At 39.9% G+C, this 22393-nt stretch overlaps 1 protein-coding gene across 5 annotated transcripts in view; it reads right to left on the reverse strand.

Moving 5' to 3' along the window:
- LOC134012795 (zinc finger protein GLIS1) overlaps positions 1–22393 on the reverse strand; it is a 64036-nt gene that overhangs the window by 1017 nt on the left and 40626 nt on the right. For 3 of the 5 annotated variants that reach the window (XM_062452386.1, XM_062452385.1, XM_062452384.1), the window contains exons 7-10: positions 18964–19132; positions 16764–16935; positions 1770–1921; positions 562–714 (exon numbers count right to left, since the gene is read on the reverse strand). In XM_062452386.1, coding sequence (XP_062308370.1) covers positions 562–714; positions 1770–1921; positions 16764–16935; positions 18964–19132 — 646 coding nt within the window. The remainder of the gene's footprint in view (positions 1–561; positions 715–1769; positions 1922–16763; positions 16936–18963; positions 19133–22393) is intronic. The other 2 variants (XM_062452388.1, XM_062452387.1) reach the window with 2 other exon arrangements.

Consider the following 22393-nt stretch of genomic DNA (forward strand, 5'->3'; position numbering starts at 1 on the left):
CAAGACAGACAGTGTAGCCTATAATAGGCAGTGGATAATATACTGGTTGAGAACGTGTGTTTTGGTTTTATGTAGGCTATTACTGTAACCAGTTTCAAGTATGGATGGCAGGTTACACAAGTATACGCAGTAGCGCATATAAAACGTTGCATTTGATAAATCAAGTAAGTAATCTACTACAACTAGCCTGACATGATTTAGAATAGCCTAGGTTTGATTCCCTTTACGCCTACGGACTAAATAGAATAAATAAGTTAATCTTGGGTATTGTATTTTGCACAGATTTCTCAGGATTTCTATCCACATCAGACAATTTGTAACATTCATTGTAAAATAAGAAACCAAAGTATATCAATATACAGTATAGTTTTCAACTAGCCTATATACTACAACAACATAATATAATTCATGAAATTCAGTTAAGGCTTTTGATTTTGGTGCCCCCCACCCGCCCCAATGAAATGTTTTTGGGGTGCCACTGACGCGGGGATAATGAAAGGGAGGAGAGTATTAGAACATGAGAGAAAATGGTATTTGAAGGTGTACAACAACTCGTCTCACCTGCAGAAGAGCCACTGCTGCTGGACATGTGGAAGCCATTGTGTTGGTGAGAAGTATAGGCAGAGTCACCTGGTACATGGACACCACTTAAAGACTGCTCCATTCTGTAGGAGTCGCCGAAATAAAAGCAGCTCTGAAAACTGCCCTGATAATCTACAAAGAGAGCAGATGAGGTCAATAAAGGAGAGGAAATAAAAATGCCTTGCTTTGAGGGGTGGGATAGAAGATTGTACTGTAATACGATCTGTTCATGATTTAATTCATTTTTTTAAAGGTTTGTACCTTGTTTTCACTGTTGCTTTAAAGTATTACTAATATACTGTCATATTTGTTTTTTGCAACATATTCCAGGTCCTAAATTGTCACATTTTGTAAGGGTATTCTTGTATTCATAGAGACCTGGCAGTATGAAAGCAGTATTTTCTGAAGAGAATTACGAAACAAGGTGACCACAGCGTGGTTTGAGAAATGTCCATGTGTATATCTTTAACGGGGAAAGCTGTCTTTAAGACATTAGGAAAGGGGTCTGGAGTGACAGCTAAAGCAGCCTTTGTGGCAAGACAGCTGACTACATGAGGCCACATTTTGTTGGCAAATTTTGCATAGGAAAGGCTTCCGCCTGTGGTTTTGCCTGTCTTTCTGAATCCAATCTCTCCGTTAAACACTTTGAATCAAAGGACTTCCAACTGTTTCTCTGAAACATGTTTTCCTCATTGCAATTCAAATGGATATGACGGCACAGTTTGTTCAATTGGATGTTCAGCGAGTTGCACAAAAGAAATGTGTTATCAAGTCTAGTACAATACTTTGACAAAGCAATAAGTTACACCTTTGTGGCAGTCTCGTGTGACATGTAGCTGAAATAGGACAGTTCAATCCTATAGGCCAGCAGACCACCATCACTGAATCACTTGACATGCACATTTCTACCTTTAACTTTTGGTTGTATCAATCACAGTGGTTATAGTGACATTTACATTTAGTCATTTAGCAGACGCTCTTATCCAGAGCGACTTACAGTAAGTACAGGGACATTCCCCCGAGGCAAGTAGGGTGAAGTGCCTTGCCCAAGGACACAATGTCATGTGGCATGGCTGGGAATCGAACCAGCGACCTTCTGGTTACTAGCCCGATTCTCTAACCGCTCAGCCACCTGACATGCCCAGGTTAGGGAACTGAGACAGACTTATTAGTAGTTCGGGTCTTACCCTCGTTGGCTGACTGGTGGTGGTGATAGTGAGAGTAGGTTTTGTGGTGGTGATGACCATGCTGCTGGGAGACTGAAATGTGCTGCTTATCTAGGGGAGAGGTAGGAGTGCCTGTTCCCTTGGTCCCTGGAGAGAGAAGAGGACCTGACACCCTGGATGAAGACACAAAGAGGGAAACATTTAATCTGTCAGGCATTGTTGAAAAGGTGTTATTTCCATAATGTATTTTTTATTCCATCAGATGTATTAAAATATGCTGTGTCTCAGTCCTCGAATCAAGGACTGCCTTGTCAAGATAATGATGAGCTTACAAAGCCAATTATCAGCATACAACAATTGAGCAGTTAGGTCCAGAAGAGTTTTACAGACTGGGAACGTCAGCTCCCCACACAAAATCATTAATCTACCACACATTATGATCTAAATTCAACAAACAGTTTCAGGCATTTGCCTGAAAACAAGTTCCCATATCTGGGCCCTCAGGACTGGTGGCTTCAGTGCATAGAGCCAGGTTATGTTTACATTTGTGATATAGCATACCCTAATGGCTCAGAATCATACATGGATTGCTTCTTCATTGGCTTTTGGGATGTTGATAACATAAATTACGCTTTGTCCGTGGTATTAGACACAGCTGTGGCAAACAAATCTTTCAAGATGCCAAACGGAGTAGCTCCAAAGAGCCTCTAGTGTGCCAACCCTATGGCTCAGTGGGGCAAATTTCCTTAGTTCTTTATTAACTTCAAAGAGTCACATGTTGTATTGAGCTCATTGCATTTCAGAGGGAAAAGAAAACAAAAACAACCAAGAACTGATTTTTAAAACACAGTTATAACTAACAGATGGCCATCACAACCATTAGAATCATAGTTACCAAGGCCTGCAATCCAAATGAACAAAATGGAGTGTCTTGGTGTACTGAAGTTGTATTCAAGCATACAGTAGGAACATATATTACAGATAACACAGACACCACATCCTAAGTAGAAGGCTTATAACATAATTTGGATGTTATCCCCAGTTTCCAAGGTGTTGTGTTAAAACAAAATTAGACCATTTAATGATGCAGTAAATAACTATATCCACGGTTCAGCCAAACTGAACAAAACTGATTTGCAGTGCAATATTACAGAACTCACTCACGTGACAAACTTTCAAAGAAACGACCATCCAGACAAAATATAGTTCCTCCTACCCAATGTTCAACAGCTATTTAGTTACCTTTTCAGGCCCCATTTCTGAAATGCCAACATATTAAACTGTTGACCTGGGGTGCGTTTCCCGAAAGCGTCGTAAGCCTAAATTGATCGTAGAATCCATCGTAGAACGAATCTTAGTTTTACGGGCCGTTCCTAAAGACATCGTAGCAAAAGTGTCTCTTGAAAATTCGTAACTCTTGAAAGTGCATAGATTAGCCTACTCCTTACGAGCATGTTTGGGAAACGCATGTAAGAAATATCGATGGTTTCGTTTTTTGCTCGATCGTTGCTACGATCCATCGTTATCGGGAAACGCAGCCCTGTTCTATATGCTGCTGTTTTGGGTGCATATGGTTTTCAGTGTGTGCTGTGTGAATGTGGTGATAGAGAGTTGCTAGAGGCTACAGAGGCCTCAGATGACTGTGCTCCACTGTAGGATGAGAAAGCAGTAGTACCACCCATCATTTGGAAGCTGGTTGTGACTAACTAGTATTTATGTACAGTAGAGCAACAGATAAGTGGGAAAGATGTACAGTTGTACCATACCCCAACACATTGTTTAGAAGAAACAGTCAAGTATTTTGCAATGTATACTATGTATCTGATATTTTTTGGCCCCTATCCATGTGTCAAGCATCACCAAGTGGGTCTCACAGAGGCCAAAGTTGAGGAAACGTTCCTTCTGCATTTCATGGCGTACTGCCATGCGCTATCGCTAGCTAAGCTAGCCTAGCGCTCTGAGCGTGGCTAATCCGTCCTTTGGCGCAGGCCCAGCGTGCAGCCATGTGTTTCTGTGGAGAGCTGCACTCCCCAGAGAGCTGCTGTCAGCACAAACTCAGGAAACAGTTATACTGTTCATATTTTTACAAGCAGCCTCTATGTGCAGCTAAAGTGAATCATAAGCTAATCACTGCCAGCTGCCTCAGTCGGCCCCCTCTTTCTCGCTGCTTCCTACTCAAGCAAAGATATGAGCGGAATATTTTATATGCTATATAAATCTCTCTTTCCTCTGGCATCCACCTTCCATGATCATCCTTTGCTTTTTTACAAAATAAAAATTGTAAGTATGCATGATCTTTTCAGCTGTGATATGCTCTTATGGAGGCACAGTGGATATGGATAGGGTCTAGGTATAGACAGTTGTGGTGGCGACATCGGAGGGTTCATGTGTGTTGGTATGATGAAAAAAAAGTCAAATGGTTGAATCAGTGACTTAATTTACATGAATTTGAGATTATGACTGAGAATGTGAATGTAACTGAAAAAACAAACATGATGCAGACAGATATGTTATTTGACTCAATGTCCTGGCAAAAGATCTCTTACAACAGACAGAAAGATCAAAAACAGAACACATTCCAAACTGGACACTGGAACATCATCCTTAGGCCAAAACAATCCAGCCAAGATTGCATGAATTCCTCTAACATAGGAAGGACAGGTGTGTGGACATGAAGGCCAATGAAACAGAATTGTCAGATTTCATATAGAATCAATGCCAAAATATTATTGCTGGTGATGCTACCTTAAGATAATAGTACCTGTCATCCATGTCTGGGCTGTGTAGGACATGCAGGAGTGACGGAATGGAAAGAATACTTTTTCACTTGAGGCCAAAGATTCATGAGTAGCCCTGCTCTGCTCCTCGTTTGTCTTCCCTCACCTGCCCTTCCTGTTCCACTGGGAACTGTAGATTTGCCTCCCCCTTCCTCACCCATCACTGCCTCTGTTCGTTAAGCCCCTCTGATAGATGGCAGTGAAGGGGGACGCCTTGGCGCAGGACGGTGGGAACATTTCTGGTTCTGGTTAGCGAGGTAAAGCTGTGTGTGAGAGACAAGTCGCACTGCACTAAACCTACAGTTAAGCTAACCCTGCTGCCCCCAGTTAGAGTTAGTCTCTGTTGGTTTTAGACTGATATTTACTCAAAATATTTGTGAGGCTATCTATAATCAACCATCCTTTTGCAGGAATTGTGACCTCAAATTAGTTGGAACTGGTCTTTGATTAAATGACTAATTTCAAACAAGAGTGCGCTCAGAAATAATATTGTCCATAAAATCATTAGGAAGTTGACCCCCATAACTGACAACTCTGAAATGTTTTTATTTAAGTTGATAGATTGATCCAGTCTGTAAAGATGACTTAAGAAAGATAATGGAAGGGAAAGAGATGGAGTTATATTACAAGTTGTGAATGTCTCCCTTTAGAACAGTATCTCTTAATGCTGTCTCTACAACCAGCATAATTCAATTAGACTGTGTCAATCACAGCCCTGTTTTTCCAGAAAGGTATCACACTGTGTCAGGCTAATATTTGTAGAGGGGTTCTAATATCAATACACAGGAAAAGACCAGTTGACTCTGCCCTCTGTAATTATGTAAGCGCATATGGGACTGAGCCAGTGAATGACATCCTTTACCACCCATCTCTCCATAAGCCCCTTGGTCGCTCTGCAAGAGTGGCCTTTAAGAAAGAGAGAGGGCCTCCACGTACAGCTCTGAAGACAAATCATAAGCTACACTTCCCACCTCTGCCGATTGAAATTTCAACTGGCATATTTTGATATAAAAAACACTGGTATTTACAAAGTAAAATTATTCTAAATGGCCCATTTCAGCCAGGGTAAACACATTTAGCTATGAGGTCAGAGGCAGCAGTACTAGGCAGGCAGGTTTGTTAGATAATTTCATCAAAATGTTCAATGTCCTGCAAAACCGTTTGGGAAAAACAAGTGCAGCACTGGTGTTGACTTTGGCAGCAGCCTGTATACTCAAGACGTAAGACATGTAAATGTAATGCTCCATCTTCAGGCAAATGTAGGTAAATATTTCATTTAGCAGATTGTTGTAGGTATACAGGTCTCTCTCTCTCTCTGTCTTTGAAAAACAGATAAGGCAGTATAGTATGTGGATATTCTATATGTAAGCTTATTACATGCTAATTTTGTTCAATCAAATTGATGTAATTTGTCAGCAATTCTCAAAATGCAATGCTGTCATCACATCATATGTACTTACACATGGGTGGGCATGCAGACAGAAATGAACAAGAACTGTCACTAACATTTTTGGCTAACATTACACACACACAGTGGCTTGGCAGATTTCAGATGGTCTTCATCAAGCTCACTGTAAAACAGACCACCATCTCCTTCAATGTTATCATGCCTGTGTGTGTCGAGTAACGGATGTTGCTTATCTACTGTATGTATCAATTTATTGGCACTACAACACTTATACTTATAATATTTAAGATTTGCATACTGTCCATATTCCCATTTCCGTTATGTAGATTTTGTAGTTATGTAGATGTTGTATTTTCTGTTATTTTTTATTTTCATATTTCTTAACTACATAGATGTTGCGTGACATGCCACATTCACAGCAGCAATTGACTTGCCATTGGGAAGTCCGTTTTATTGGGTTTCATGTTCAAAACTTACCCACTCACTGTTTTACCTGCAGATATCCCTGTTTGTCTTTTTTATCACACATAATATCAAACCATGAAAATAATTTTATGGAAAAGGATCGCTTAATCAACGTTTTTCCATTGTTTTAATAAACGCAAACTTTCTGTCTTTCACCTTTGTCACAGATTGTTTAATCCGGTACATTCAAAGCCTCTTGACAACATTGTTTTGTAACACTGCTGTGGCTGCTCTCAGGGGAAATCATGTGGTCTAATCAGAAACATACTCATAAACTCAAAAACTGAAAGGAACTGAACCTAGAGTGCAGCAGGATGGTAATGTGTTTCTTAACACACACACTGCCCTATCTTCAACAGTACAGACAGTAGATTGTACATGCACATTATCTGATTCTACATATACATGTTTAACAAAGGAGAACATAAATTAACACTTCCCATGAGTTAAATAAGAAACAGCGTTTTCCGTCATGTACTAAATCGATATACTCTTCATCAGAAACCTCAATATGAATCATATTACAGCCCTGTGTATGCCAAATCCAAGTACAGTAACTGTGGTTAAATGTTTTTAATACGAAAACAATTATGCAATTTTTCCTAATCTTTGCTGTGAAAACAGAAACCATCTCACTGTTTTGACAGTTCATCTGTTTTGACAGTTCATATGAAATATTAACCCCTAATGTGTCATCATTGAAAGTTTTGTCACCTCTCGTCATGGAGTCAAGGGACTTGAAAGTGCCAGAAATAGCTGTCTGGTGTCTGGTTGACCTCAACATGGCCCTGTTATCCCTTGTCCCATGTGCACAAATCTTTAAGGCAGCCTACTACTGGTTTGCACAAAGCTTTCCAATACATGGGTGATAACTTCTCATGTGTCCTCTATAGATTATGCTGGGATGTTGCTATGCATACATTAACTAGAGAGGGTACAATTTCTGGGGAAATTGTAGGGTGTGCTTGCTTGCGTCGGTTGCACAGGGGTCCGTTTTTGGATGACATTTTTACAACTGATATTTCTGTATATTTTATATAAAAATGCATACTTATTATTCATAAAGATTACATAGATTTAAAATATTTTTTTTGCTGCTCATTTACAACTGAAAATACGATTGAAGTGTAGAATGAAATAGATGTCTTCTCATTTCCCCTGCAAGAGGCAGCCTCATCGTTGAATCAAAACGAATAAATTTGGCAGACCGGTGTAAAAATTGACCTAATCTCTATGACTTAAACGTCCTTTTAAGTTTTTCCCTTCTCGTGATATTTTAAGGCATTTAGCCTACTCATATTGCATTCATTCATGAATAAAGAACCCCCTTTGAAGATTATTTTACGACGTTACCCGGCAGTATAAGATGGAATCGCGATTCAAACAGTACCATCTGCTAACTGAAAATATGCCCCCAAAAACGTAAATAAGCTTGACATTTATTTAGTGGAAAATCGCTTTCATAAAAAGCTCACTGGTAGCGATCATTGTCAGTAACAACGCCAAGTGCGATATAGCCCTGTGTGGAGAAGCGTTACAGCGTTGCAGTGAGCAACACTGGTTTGAAACCACAGGTAATGATAATTTCACCCACAAATCGTTTACTTGTAATGTAATGTCATAATAAATCCTACAACGAAAATGTATTTGTGAGGAATGTTTATTTTACAATTGAAAACAGATGCATCATAGACCACTGTAGTATGTGTTGCCCGGGCCAACAGAGGCTAATGTCATGATGCTAATACTTCAGTGACATAGTAGACTACTGTTTCCGAAAGTAGATGTATTTCCTTAATAAAATCAGTTTATATTGTACATTACACGTCACAATTGTGTGTCATATCACAAAGTAAAATTAGTAAATAGTTATCACCCTGGCCTCTTTGCTTGTGGCGTTTCTGCAGCTCCCTTGCAGTAAAGCAGTTAGCTTAGCTATCTCCCAGAAGTTAAGGAGCTGCTAAACTAATGTTCTGCTAGAGGTAGTCACACGAGTTTTCGTGACGTTAGTGACGTAAGTAGCGTCATTGACTGTGGCTAGCAAGTTAGCCACCGTTAGCTTCACTTTTCGACACAAAAACTTAATTTCCACTTAAACCATGCAACGGAACGTAAATCCCAATAGAAGCAACCCAATCGCTACCAAGACGAAACTTTTGACACCTAGGTTGTCTATGTAGGCCAAATATTGACTGAGTTTTAGGGGGGCAAAAAGAATAATAAAAACTAGAGAGGGTACAATTTCTGGGGAAATTGTAGGGTGTGCTTGCTTGCGTCGGTTGCACAGGGGTCTGTATATTTTATATAAAAATGCATAGGGCCTACTTATTATTTATAAATATTACATAGATTTAAAAGCATCTTTTTTTTGCTGCTTATTTACAACTCAAAATACGAGTGAAGTGTAGAATGAACTAGAGAGGGTACAATTTCTGGGGAAATTGTAGGGTGTGCTTGCTTGCGTCGGTTGCACAGGGGTCTGTATATTTTATATAAAAATGCATAGGGCCTACTTATTATTTATAAAGATTACATAGATTTAAAAGCATCTTTTTTTTGCTGCTTATTTACAACTCAAAATACGAGTGAAGTGTAGAATGAAATATGATGTCTTCTCATTTCCCCTGCAAGAGGCAGCCTCATAGCTGAATCAAAACGAATACATTTGGCAGACCGGTGTAAAAATGGACCTAATCTCTATGACTTAAACGTCCTTTTAAGTTTTCCCTTCTCGTGATATTTTCAGGCATTTAGCCTACTCATATTGCATTCATTCATTAATAAAGAACCCCCTTTGAAGATTATTCTACGACGTTACCGGCAGAAGATAGACTCGCGATTCAAACAGTACCATCTGCTAACTGAAAATATGCCCCCAAAAACGTAAATAAGCTTGACATTTATTTAGTGGAAAATCGCTCCTTCATAAAAAGCTCACTGGTAGCGATCATTGTCAGTAACAACGCAAAATGCGATATAGCCCTGTGTGGAGAAGCTGCCCCTGTAAATTCTACTACAGTACAGTACTAGACTACTGCTGTGTTCGTCTTGGTAGCAATTGCGTTGGTTGAATTCGATTTAACGTTCCGTTGTACGGTTTAGGCTAAAATGAATTATTTTCATGAACAGATTGACAAAGTTTAGGCTGTGGCAATGAAGTTCAGGTTAGTAGTCAGATAGTTTCACCTATTGAAAGACTTTTGGTTTAAGTAAGGGGAGTGCCGAACATGTTCTGTCGCCGTTTGACTTCCTACAGCTGTGTCGATGTTTTTGTAGTGTCTCGCGTAGGCTACAGCGTTGCAGTGAGCAACACTGGTTTGAAACCACAGGTAATGATAATTTCACCCACAAATCATTTACTTGTAATGTAATGTCATAATAAATCCTACAACGAAAATGTATTTGTGAGGAATGTTTATTTTAATGATTGAAAACAGATGCATCATAGACCACTGTAGTATGTGTTGCCCGGGTAACAGAGGCTAATGTCATGCTAATGCCTCAGTGAAATAGTAGACTACTGTTTCCGAAAGTAGATGTGGGCCTACTTCCTTAATAATATCAGCTAATATTGTACATTACATTTTACAATTGTGTTTCACATCACAAAGTAAAATAAGTAAATAGTTATCACCCTGGCCTCTTTGCTTGTGGCGTTTCTGCAGCTGCCTTGCAGTAAAGCTATAGTTAGCCTAGCTATCCCCCAAGTTAACAGATGCGAAACGAATGTTCTGCTACAGGTAGTCACGCGTGTTTTCGTGACGTTAGTGACGTAGTGACGTTAGTAACGTCAGTGACTGTGGCTAGCAAATTAGCCACCGTTAGCTTCACTTTTCGCCACAAAAACTTAATTTCCACTTAAACCATGCAACGGAACGTAAATAAAAATACAAGCAACTCAATCGCTACCAAGACGAAACTTTTGACACCTAGGTTGTCTATGTAGGCCAAATATTGACAAAGATTTAGGGGGGCAAAAATAAATAATAATAATAAATATATATGTGAGAGAACAAAGGTTGTGCTCTCGCCGAAGGCTTGAGCACACCCAATAACTAGAGAGGGTACAATTTCTGGGGAAATTGTAGGGTGTGCTTGCTTGCGTCGGTTGGACAGGGGTCCGTTTTTTAATGACATTTTAACAACTGATATTTCTGTATTTTATATAAAAATGCATACTTATTATTTATAAAGATTACATAGATTTAAAAGCACTTTTTTTTGCTGCTCATTTACAACTGAAAATACGAGTGAAGTGTAGAATGAAATGGATGTCTTCTCATTTCCCCTGCAAGAGGCAGCCTCATCGTTGAATCAAAACAAATAAATTTGGCAGACCGGTGTACAAATTGACCTAATCTCTATGATTTAAACGTCCTTTTAAGTTTTTCCCTTCTCGTGATATTTTCATGCATTTAGCCTACTCATTGCATTCATTCATTAATAAAGAACCCCCTTTGAAGATCATTCTACGATGTTACCCGGCAGTAGAAGATGGAATCGCGATTCAAACAGTACCATCTGCTAACTGAAAATATGCCCCCAAAAACGTAAATAAGCTTGACATTTATTTAGTGGAAAATCGCTCATTCATAAAAAGCTCACTGGTAGCGATCATTGTAAGGTAACAACGCAAAATGCGATATAGCCCTGTGTGGAGAAGCTGCCCCGGTAAATTCTACTACTACGGTACAGTACTAGACTACTGCTGTGTTCGTCTCGGTAGCGATTGCGTTGGTTGAATTCGATTAAACGTTCCGTTGTACGGTTTAGGCTAAAATTAATTATTTTCATGAACAGATTGACAAAGTTTAGGCTGTGGCAATGAAGTTCAGGTTAGTAGTTAGATAGACTTTTGATTTAAGTAAGGGGAGTGCCGAACATGTTCTGTCGCCGTTTGACTTCCGAAACAGCTGTGTATGTTAGATGTTTTTGTCGTGTGTCTCGCGTAGGCTACAGCGTTGCAGTGAAACACTGGATTGAAACCACAGGTAATGATAATTTCACCCACAAATCGTTTACTTGTAATCTAATGTCATAATAAATCCTACAACGAAAATGTATATGTGAGGAATGTTTATTTTAACGATTGAAAACAGATACATCATAGACCACTGTAGTATGTGTTGCCCGGTCAACAGAGGCTAATGTCATGATGCTAATATTTCAGTGAAATAGTAGACTACCGTTTACGAAAGTAGATGTGGGCTTACTTCCTTAATAATATCAGCTAATATTGTACATTACACATCACAATTGTGTGTCATATCACAAAGTAAAATGAGTAAATAGTTATCACCCTGGCCTCTTTGCTTGTGGCGTTCCTGCAGCTGCCTTGCAGTAAAGCTATAGTTAGCCTAGCTATCCCCCAAGTTAACAGATGCGAAACGAATGTTCTGCTACAGGTAGTCACGCGTGTTTTCGTGACGTTAGTGATGTAGTGACGTTAGTAACGTCAGTGACTGTGGCTAGCAAATTAGCCACCGTTAGCTTCACTTTTCGCCACAAAAACTTAACTTAAGCCCAAACCATGCAACGGAACGTAAATTCCAATAGAAGCAACGCAATCACTACCAAGACGAACCTTTTGACACCGCCGTTGTGTATGTAGGCCAAATATTGACTGAGTTTTAGGGGGGCGAAAATAAACAATAAATAAATATATATGTGAGAGAACAAAGGTTGTGCTCTCGCCGAAGGCTTGAGCACACCCAATAACTAGAAAAGGCTGTTCCTGCGAAACAGCAGTGAGAATGCTGAAAACCTGAATGGGGATAGCTGACCATGCTAAAAAAGCTGAAAATAGTGAAAATTTAGTAGAAGTTATACGCTGAAGCTTCAAAGCAACCGAAAGGTATTTTTGAAAGGGGCTGGAGCAGCATTCCAACAATGATTTGAAAGGATTTACCATTACTTTTAAAGGGAGAATAATTTGCACAAAAACCTTAATATTTTAAAAAGTATAAAAGTGAGAAATGAGAAAATACCCGCAAGCTGAAATGAATTTCAAAAATGTGTGAGTCACACAAAAGAGTCAGTGTGGAAGCTGAACTGCATCATCTTAAGAAAGCTAAGAGCTAAAATAGCCTACAATGCAGGAGAAGCTGAAAGCTGAACTGTTAAACAGAAGAAGTAGGCTAGCTAGTCGTAACAAGAATATTATCGTTTTAACAGCTGAAATTATAGTTGGGATAGTAATAGCAGTAGCAGATGTAGCCTACCATTGAGTGCGTTTACTCGGCTTTCTTAGTAGGATTCAATGTGTTGATGGAATGAAACATACAGCAGTAGAGCCGATACAGGAAGACATGGCGACACTTTGTTGCAGAAGGATGATGGTGCAAGTTTTGTCCGTGGAGCATACAACGATTAATAAAAAAGAATCATGTAGACGCGTTTATTGACTAATCGCATAACTAACTAGAGAGGGTACAATTTCTGGGGAAATTGTAGGGTGTGCTTGCTTGCGTCGGTTGCACAGGGGTCCGTTTTTGAATGACATTTTTACAACTGATATTTCTGTATATGTTATATAAAAATGCATACTTATTATTTATAAAGATTACATAGATTTAAAAGCATATTTTTTTTGCTGCTCATTTACAACTGAAAATACGAGTTAAGTGTAGAATGAAATAGATGTCTTCTCATTTCCCCTGCAAGAGGCAGCCTCATCGTTGAATCAAAACTAATAAATTTGTCAGACCGGTGTAAAAATTGACCTAATCTCTATGATTTAAACGTCATTTTAAGTTTTTCCCTTCTCATGATATTTTCAGGCATTTAGCTTACTCATTGCATGCATTCATTAATAAAGAACCCCCTTTGAAGATTATTCTACGACGTTACCCGGCAGTAGAATATGGAATCGCGATTCAAACAGTACCATCTGCTAACTGAAAATATGCCCCCAAAACGTAAATAAGCTTGACATTTATTTAGTGGAAAATCGCTCATTTATAAAAAGCTCACTGGTAGCGATCATTGTCAGTAACAACGCAAAATGCGATATAGCCCTGTGTGGAGAAGCTGCCCCGGTAAATTGTACTACTACGGTACAGTACTAGACTACTGCTGTGTTCGTCTTGGTAGCGATTGCGTTGGTTGAATTGGATTTAACGTTCCGTTGTACGGTTTAAGCTGAAATTAATTATTTTCATGAACAGATTGACAACGTTTAGGCTGTGGCAATGAAGTTCAGGTTAGTAGTTAGATAGACTTTTGATTTTAGTAAGGGGAGTGCCGAACATGTTCTGTCGCCGTTTGACTTCCTAAACAGCTGTGTAAGTTAGATGTTTTTGTCGTGTGTCTCGCGTAAGCTACAGCGTTGCAGTGAGCTACACTGGTTTGAAACCACAGGTAATGGTAATTTCACCAACAAATCGTTTACTAATGTCAGAATAAATCCTACAACGAAAATGTATATGTGAGGAATGTTTATTTTAACGATTGAAAACAGATAACGCTACATCATAAACCACTGTAGTATGTGTTGCCCGGGCAACACAGGCTAATGTCATGATGCTAATACTTCAGTGAAATAGTAGACTACTGTTTCCGCAAGTAGATGTACTTCCTTAATAATATCAGCTTATACTGTACATTACACATCACAATTGTGTGTCATATCACAAAGTAAAATGAGTAAATAGTTATCACCCTGGCCTCTTTGCTTGTGGCGTTCCTGCAGCTGCCTTGCAGTAAAGCTATAGTTAGCCTAGCTATCCCCCAAGTTAACAGATGCGAAACGAATGTACATTACACATCACAATTGTGTGTCATATCACAAAGTAAAATGAGTAAATAGTTATCACCCTGGCCTCTTTGCTTGTGGCGTTCCTGCAGCTGCCTTGCAGTAAAGCTATAGTTAGCCTAGCTATCCCCCAAGTTAACAGATGCGAAACGAATGTTCTGCTACAGTTAGTCACGCGTGTTTTCGTGACGTTAGTAACGTCAGTGACTGTGGCTAGCAAATTAGCCACCGTTAGCTTCACTTTTCGCCACAAAAACTTAACTTAAGCCCAAACCATGCAACGGAACGTAAATTCCAATAGAAGCAACGCAATCGCTACCAAGACGAACCTTTTGACACCGCCGTTGTGTATGTAGGCCAAATATTGACTGAGTTTTAGGGGGGCGAAAATAAACAATAAACAATAAATAATAATATATATGTGAGAGAACAAAGGTTGTGCTCTCGCCGAAGGCTTGAGCACACCCAATAATAATAACTAGAGAGGGTACAATTTCTGGGGAAATTGTAGGGTGTGCTTGCTTGCGTCGGTTGCACAGGGGTCCGTTTTTTAATGACATTTTTACAACTGATATTTCTGTATATTTTATATAAAAATGCATAGGGCCTACTTATTATTTATAAAGATGACATAGATTTAAAAGCATCTTTTTTTTGCTGCTCATTTAGCCTACAACTCAAAATACGAGTGAAGTGTAGAATGAAATATGATATCTTCTCATTTCCCCTGCAAGAGGCAGCCTCATAGCTGAATCAAAACGAATACATTTGGCAGACCGGTGTAAAAATTGACCTAATCTCTATGACTTAAACGTCCTTTTAAGTTTTCCCTTCTCGTGATATTTTCAGGCATTTAGCCTAGCTACTCATATTGCATTCATTCATTAACCCCTTTGAAGATTATTCTACGACGTTACCGGCAGTAGAAGACGGAATCGCGATTCAAACAGTACCATCTGCTAACTGAAAATATGCCCCCAAAAACGTAAATAAGCTTGACATTTATTTAGTGGAAAATCGCTCATTCATAAAAAGCTCACTGGTAGCGATCATTGTCAGTAACAACGCAAAATGCGATATAGCCCTGTGTGGAGAAGCTGCCCCGGTAAATTGTACTACTACAGTACAGTACTAGACTACTGCTGTGTTCGTCTTGGTAACGATTGCGTTGGTTGAATTCGATTAAACGTTCCGTTGTACGGTTTAGGCTGAAATTAATTATTTTCATGAACAAATTGACAAAGTTTAGGTTGTGGCAATGAAGTTCAGGTTAGTAGTCAGATAGTTTCACCTTTTGATTTAAGTAAGGGGCCCGCCGAACATGTTCTGTCGCCGTTTGACTTCCTAAACAGCTGTGTACTGTACAGTAGATGTTTTTGTAGTGTCTCGCGTAGGCTACAGCGTTTCAGTGAGCAACACTGGTTTGAAACCACAGGTAATGATAATTTCACCCACAAATCGTTTACTTGTAATCTAATGTCATAATAAATCCTACAACGAAAATGTATTTGTGAGGAATGTTTATTTTAACGATTGAAAACAGATGCATCATAGACCACTGTAGTATGTGTTGCCCGGGCAACAGAGGCTAATGTCATGATGCTAATACTTCAGTGACATAGTAGACTACTGTTTCCGAAAGTAGATGTACTTCCTTAATAAAATCAGCTTATATTGTACATTACACGTCACAATTGTGTGTCATATCACAAAGTAAAATTAGTAAATAGTTATCACCCTGGCCTCTTTGCTTGTGGCGTTTCTGCAGCTGCCTTGCAGTAAAGCAGTTAGCTTAGCTATCTCCCAGAAGTTAACGAGCTGCTAAACTAATGTTCTGCTAGAGGTAGTCACGCGAGTTTTCGTGACTTTAGTGACGTCATTGACTGTGGCTAGCAAGTTAGCCACCATTAGCTTCACTTTTCGACACAAAAACGTAATTTCCACTTAAACCATGCATCGGAACGTAAATCCCAATAGAAGCAACTCAATCGCTACCAAGACGAAACTTTTGACACCTAGGTTGTCTATGTAGGCCAAATATTGACTGAGTTTTAGGGGGGCAAAAAGAATAATAAAAATAATAATATATATGTGAGAGAACAAAGGTTGTGCCCTTGCCGAAGGCAAAGCACACCCAATAATATATATGTGAGAGAACAAAGGTTGTGCCCTTGCCGAAGGCAAAGCACACCCAATAATAATATATATGTGAGAGAACAAAGGTTGTGCCCTTGCCGAAGGCAAAGCACACCCAATAATGTCGAACATTGTTGATCACAACACAATTAATCAAACCACAGCGATATCTCCACAGTTCAGGAAGTCAATTTGAACCTTTTCTGGACATGGTAATCTTAACAAAGGGTAACTACTTCTACCTTTTTACCTTTGTAAACAATTGTTTTATGTGAGTGTGTGACAGTAATACCATAATCATAGCCAACATTCATTGGATCTGAACTGCACATCAGTACCTGGAGAATTTGCTTCTGCTTGAACAATATGATGAAGACCAGCTTTTCACGCATGCATGCACGCTCTCGCACACGCACACACACACACACACATGCCTTGTCGTCATTTGATCATGGTGTGTACAGTGAGTCACTCACCCCTCTTGCGTGTTGTCCATGGTGGACAGCGGGGATAGATGATGAGGGCTGGTCAGGTCCCGATCAAGCCGGGGCTGACGGAGAGGCTCTGGGGCAGAGACAGATGTGGGGGTGGGGGGAAGGAGCTCCACTGAGGCACTGTGATGGGGGGGGCTGGAGCCAGAATACAGGCCTGGAATACAAACAATCTAGGTTGTTAAATGCCAAATCACCTCAAGGCTGTCACTTGCTTTTGCTTTAAACAAATTAAAAGCCGTTATTTGGCAACAAGCTTTTGTTTTGACAGTTTTATCCAATCTGAGAGCATTGAAAAATAAAATGTTCTTTATTTTTGCTGTTTGCAATTTACAGTACATTGTTTTTAATCGGCATGGGGTTTGCCTTTGTTTTTTGTTTTTTTTTGTTTTAGACATACTCAAAATGTTACTTTACTATTTGAACAGCAGGATAAAGTGATGTTATATTTGTATATGTGTGTGTTTGTGTGTTTTAAATGCATCTGACCTTGCCATGATGGCTCACATTCAACAATCCAGTTTACACCAGTTAGACATAAGTTTCCATAAATATTCCAAATGTTACAGTGAAAGGATTGTGACAAATCACAGTGACAGTTGAATGTTCTATCCAGAGCTCCTCTTGAAAGAGTTCAGGTCCTGTCAGAGTCGGAGAGGGTAAAGGACAACATCTCCCTTTAGTACAGTAAATCTTCTGCACTCGCTCTATTCTGTTTGTCCTGTGATATCTTTCCCAGCATCCTCAGGGACAGCAGTGAGATAACTGTCCGGGGTACTTAAGGCAGTAAGGAGGAAGGCTCCTGGTTTTGCTGTTTCCCCAGCTGTGCTCAACTGGAAGCAGGGCCCTGATCTGACAGGCCTCTGAAATGGTTACAAGCTTGATTCATTACCCCCAAATCATCAATCACAGACCTTAAATGGTTTCCCCTTTAGCCCCAACATCTGCTACCAGACCGGCAAACATTCGACAAATAATGGCCGTGATTGCTTCAATTTCATAGCTTGCTCAGTGGCAAAACAGGTTCCGGGAGCATTCCATGTGAGTTATCAATGGTTCCAAGAGTTTTATGTGACTGTTCTGAAAATGTTCTAAGTGATAGCTGCTCATGGGATTGGAGATGGGGAACTGAAGGTAGAAGGGAGTGCCAGATTCTGATGTAATATGGACTGCTCCGTAGAACAGTCAAATACACAATTGAATTTCCAACATAGAAATTCACAATTGAGGAGTACAGGTGGTCCTGTTTTGAAGAATTTGAAGATTGAGACTTTCAAAGTACAAAGGCTTGCAACCAACAAACAGGAATCACTTGTTTTGCCCAACCTAGAAGTCTGACTCATTCTTTTAAAGTGTTGATGTTTGGAATCCACTCCATACTCACTGTTGGCTGCAAAACAAAGCCAAATGGAGAGATGGTTGGTGAATACCACTCCAATCCTAGAACTCCTAAATCTACGCAAAAGCAGCTCGGGGCAATAAACCATTTGCCCATGTAAGTGAGAAAGGATAGCAACATTCACTTAGAAACAGAGGGAGGAAAAGAATATAAGCCAAGATTCAAGCATCTATCGGACAATCAAAGACAATTCGAGCATCGAGAACCCTGGGTACAATGTATTTTATTGTGTTCCAGTAACAAAAACACACATTGATGGGGAATCCAGAACTGGCCAAACGCAGAAACGATGACAGATGGGTTTGTAACCGGGGACACTTCGGGGCAAATTTTCTGTTTTCTCCAACCTACCCTACTTTTTCTAATCTGTCTTTCAGTTACAAGGCTTTTGTCTCAAACACTCAGGAGTCTTAAAGATGTCCAGATCCAATCAATAAAAAGTAAGCAAACAGGAGAGGTCACATTTAGAGTTAATTGCAAGCCACAAGTAATTGTTTCCAGTTTCCTTTTGTCACTGGACCAGGATGAACTAAACTAGCTTTCCATTGTTGTGTTCCACCAGGCTGAGCGGTCTCAAAATCCAGATTTGGACTCATTAATCAATCTACTGTAAGGATGTAGCTATGGTACAGGAATACCGAAAAGCATTTTTGGATTCCTGGAATCTTATATATTAGTATAGATTACTGTGACTGTAGGTTGATTAGATGAAGGGTTAAGGGTAAAGGTTAAGGGTTCTGGGTCAGGGGATCTGGGTGAAGGGAGAGAAGGAAATCCTGTGTTCACCTGTGAAGATGTCCTGGCTCAGTCCTGGGGAACAGCCATCCTTTCCGTTGAACAAGTGCTGCGAAGGGAGGGCGCAGTGCAGGTGCTGAGAGGAGGCAGAGCCTGTGAGGTGCTGCACAGACAGACATTCGCTCAAAACATCCTGCTCCAGGTGGGGACAAGGCCTTAACTGACATCAAAAAAAGATCACAGTTACATTGCAACGCCAAAAACTGGGCCAATATGTCCATGGAACAACAGCATAAAAAATACTCCCTCTCTAATGGAGAGAGCAGATAAGTGGCTACATATTTATTTGATTCGCATACTGGCTTGAGAACACTGGGTGGACATTTAGGAGAGCAACTGGGAGCCAAGAGAAAGAAATGCATCTTTCTGCCAATTATATCTTGGGCGAGCAAACATTTCAACTGAAAACTAAAATGACTGTACATGCCATATGGAGCCAAACGAATACCTGTGTCAGTTAGACTGATGGGATGTCTGTCGTTCAGATCATGTAAATATGTTACACTCTGGTCTATAGATCAGTGAGGAAGGGGACTGAGATGTAATAAAATGTTATAGTCGGGTGAGGTACAAGCCAGCACAGTCCAGATATCATCATGTCATCGGTAACTTCGGATGTTCAAAAATGGCTTGGTTGACACAGAACATCATGTTGTATGGAAACCATTTCCTATGAGTGCTGCAAACATTCTAATTGGTTCTCTCTGACATTCTTACTAACGCTTGCATCTATCTCGTTCTCTGGGACTGAGAGGTTTGGTTTGACTTTGGTTCACAACATCTGGTCACTAGAGTATTCTGCGCTACAGCTTACTAACAATGGTCCACATGTGTTTCCCTTTACTGCACCATGTATAAGAACACATCATCCAGCCTGCCACTATCCAGGCCCTTTTAACAACAATGAGGCCATTCTCTCCATGCTTCCAATATTTACCCACTGGAGAATGGGATTTTGTCAATGACCATGCAATGAAATGTGAACAAAAACGAAGCGATTGTTGAGGAAAGTATTTTCAAAGCCCTCTTCTAAATTAAACCAACTGCTTGAAATTGTGAGGAACTACAACACTGTGCCACGTTTGCATATGCATATTGCTCTGACTAAATCGTAGGGAAAAAAAACAGTCCCCTGTTTTTGCATAGACACTATGTATCACCCCCCAGGACCTTATTCCCCATTTCTACAAGAATTTGCTGACTTTGTCGCTGACCTAATGATTCATTCTGACAACATTCTAATTATGGGAGACTTCAATATTCTAGTGGATCCTCTCCTTGATCCACTAAGCGTGAGGTTTACTTCTCTTATTAATTCCAAGGTTTCACACACGTAGCCACTTCCATTTACTAGATCTGATTGTCACACAAGGAATTGCTTCCATATCTGACAGTTTTGCTCCACAGTCCTACACTATCAAACCATTTTCTGGTCACCTTCAAAATGCCACTATGTCAAAGTACTGGAAGTTCTGACCACCAAAACAATACTTGCCAAACTGTGGCCCAAGAGCTTAATGGACATTTCTCATCAATTCATTTGTATACATCCCTTCAATCTGGATTTTGTTTTCACAACTGTACTGAAACAGCACTCGTCAAGGTAGTCAATAATTTACAGCTGGCCTCTGATGCAGGCTCTGTTTCTGTCCTTGTTCTCCTGGTCCTGAGTGTGGCTTTTTACACTGTTCAATCATCAAATTATCTTTGAGTGTCTTGAGAACCCATTGGGATTTGTGGTTCTACACTCCAATGATTTACTTCATATTTGTCTGACAGATCACAATGTGTTCATTATGACAGTCATTCATCGGTGTGCTCCATTATTCAATTCAGAGTACTGCAGTGCTCTTTTCTAGGCCGTTTGCCATTTTTTTAGTTTACCTGCCGCTTGGCAACATAATTTTAAACGTTGGATTACATTTAACTGCTATACGGATGACAACCAGGTCATCCGGTCAACCTGGGACATGGATGACCTCCAATTTCTTTATCCCAACTCTGATAAAACCGAGGTGCTAATTCTAGGACAACAAAATCCCATCCACAGGCACCAAAGTCTAACCTAAGCTAATTTAAGAGTCATTATACCTAAGCTTACTGTCTAGGAGTAATCATGGATCTAAAAAGCTAGCTTTTGATGTTGCGGGTGGGCAGTATTTGTCTTGGGTTGAGTGAGTTTACCCACTCGTTTACAATTACATTCACATTTAGCAGACGCTCTTATCCAGAGCAATTTACAGTAAGTACAGGGACATTCCCCTGAGGCAAGTAGGGTGAAGTGCCTTGCCCAAGGACACAACGTCATTTTGCACGGCCGGGAATCGAACCAGCAACCTTTGGATGATTAGCCCAATTCCCTAACCGCTCAGCCACCTGACTCCCCTCTCTCCACACCGACCCCAGCAGGTTGAGATGAGCTCAACTGGAGATCAGGGTTGAGGCACCAACCCTGATGCAATGACGCCAGTGTCATTGCATCGCTCATCAGTACGCATTTCCTCTCTTTTGCTCACACCAGGGTTCAAACCTGGGTAGTCCTGACTCAAGCACGCAACAACTACCTTTCATAAACAGATGTAGCCAGCTTTGCAACCTAATAGCAAATATTTTGATGGTATATATACTGAGGAGTGAGTTTAACCACTTCAACTTGGTTTACAAGAACCTTAGCAAAACTGTATTTTTGCTTTGAAGCATATTATTATTATTAATAATAAATGTTATTTGTAATGCGCATTTCTTGCACTCAAAGTGTTTCAGTACAGTAACAATTACAATCATAAAACATAATTAACACATAAACACAAGATTAATTTACAATTAAAACCCTGATTAAAAAGGTACATTTTAAGCAAATTCAGAAATAAGACATTTTCTTTCACAAGAGGAGGCTGAAAAGCTAATACATGCATTTGTAACATCCTGTCTGGACTTTTGTACTGTACTTTTTGGGGAAAAATCTGAACTTGGTACAATATGCTGCTGCAAGATTATTGACTAGAACCAGAAAATACAACCACATCTTTTCTAGTCTCTACACTGGCTTCCAATCCCAGCCAGAGCTGATTTCACTCCATGGGCTATCACCACCCTATCTTTCAGATTTTCTTATAACCTTATAAGGACAATACAATCTCAAGATGCTGAATATTTGGTGTCCCAAAGGTAATAGCAAGGGGCAAGGCTTTCTCATATAGAGCTCCTCTTCTATGGAACATACTTCCTGTTTCCATTTGGGAAGCTGAAACTGTATCTGTGTTTAAGGCTACACTAAAAACCTTCTTTTTAATCAGTGTTACCGCTGAACCACTGCACTCACATTTAGCAGGTTGGGACCCCATCCAACAGTTGAACTGCTGTTTGCTAATCCACAGACCCAGTCTCTAATCCTATTTTCCTCTCTCTCTTCCCTCTCCCT

Source organism: Osmerus eperlanus, chromosome 26 (assembly GCF_963692335.1).
Source record: "Osmerus eperlanus chromosome 26, fOsmEpe2.1, whole genome shotgun sequence".
NCBI classification, from domain to species: domain Eukaryota; kingdom Metazoa; phylum Chordata; class Actinopteri; order Osmeriformes; family Osmeridae; genus Osmerus; species Osmerus eperlanus.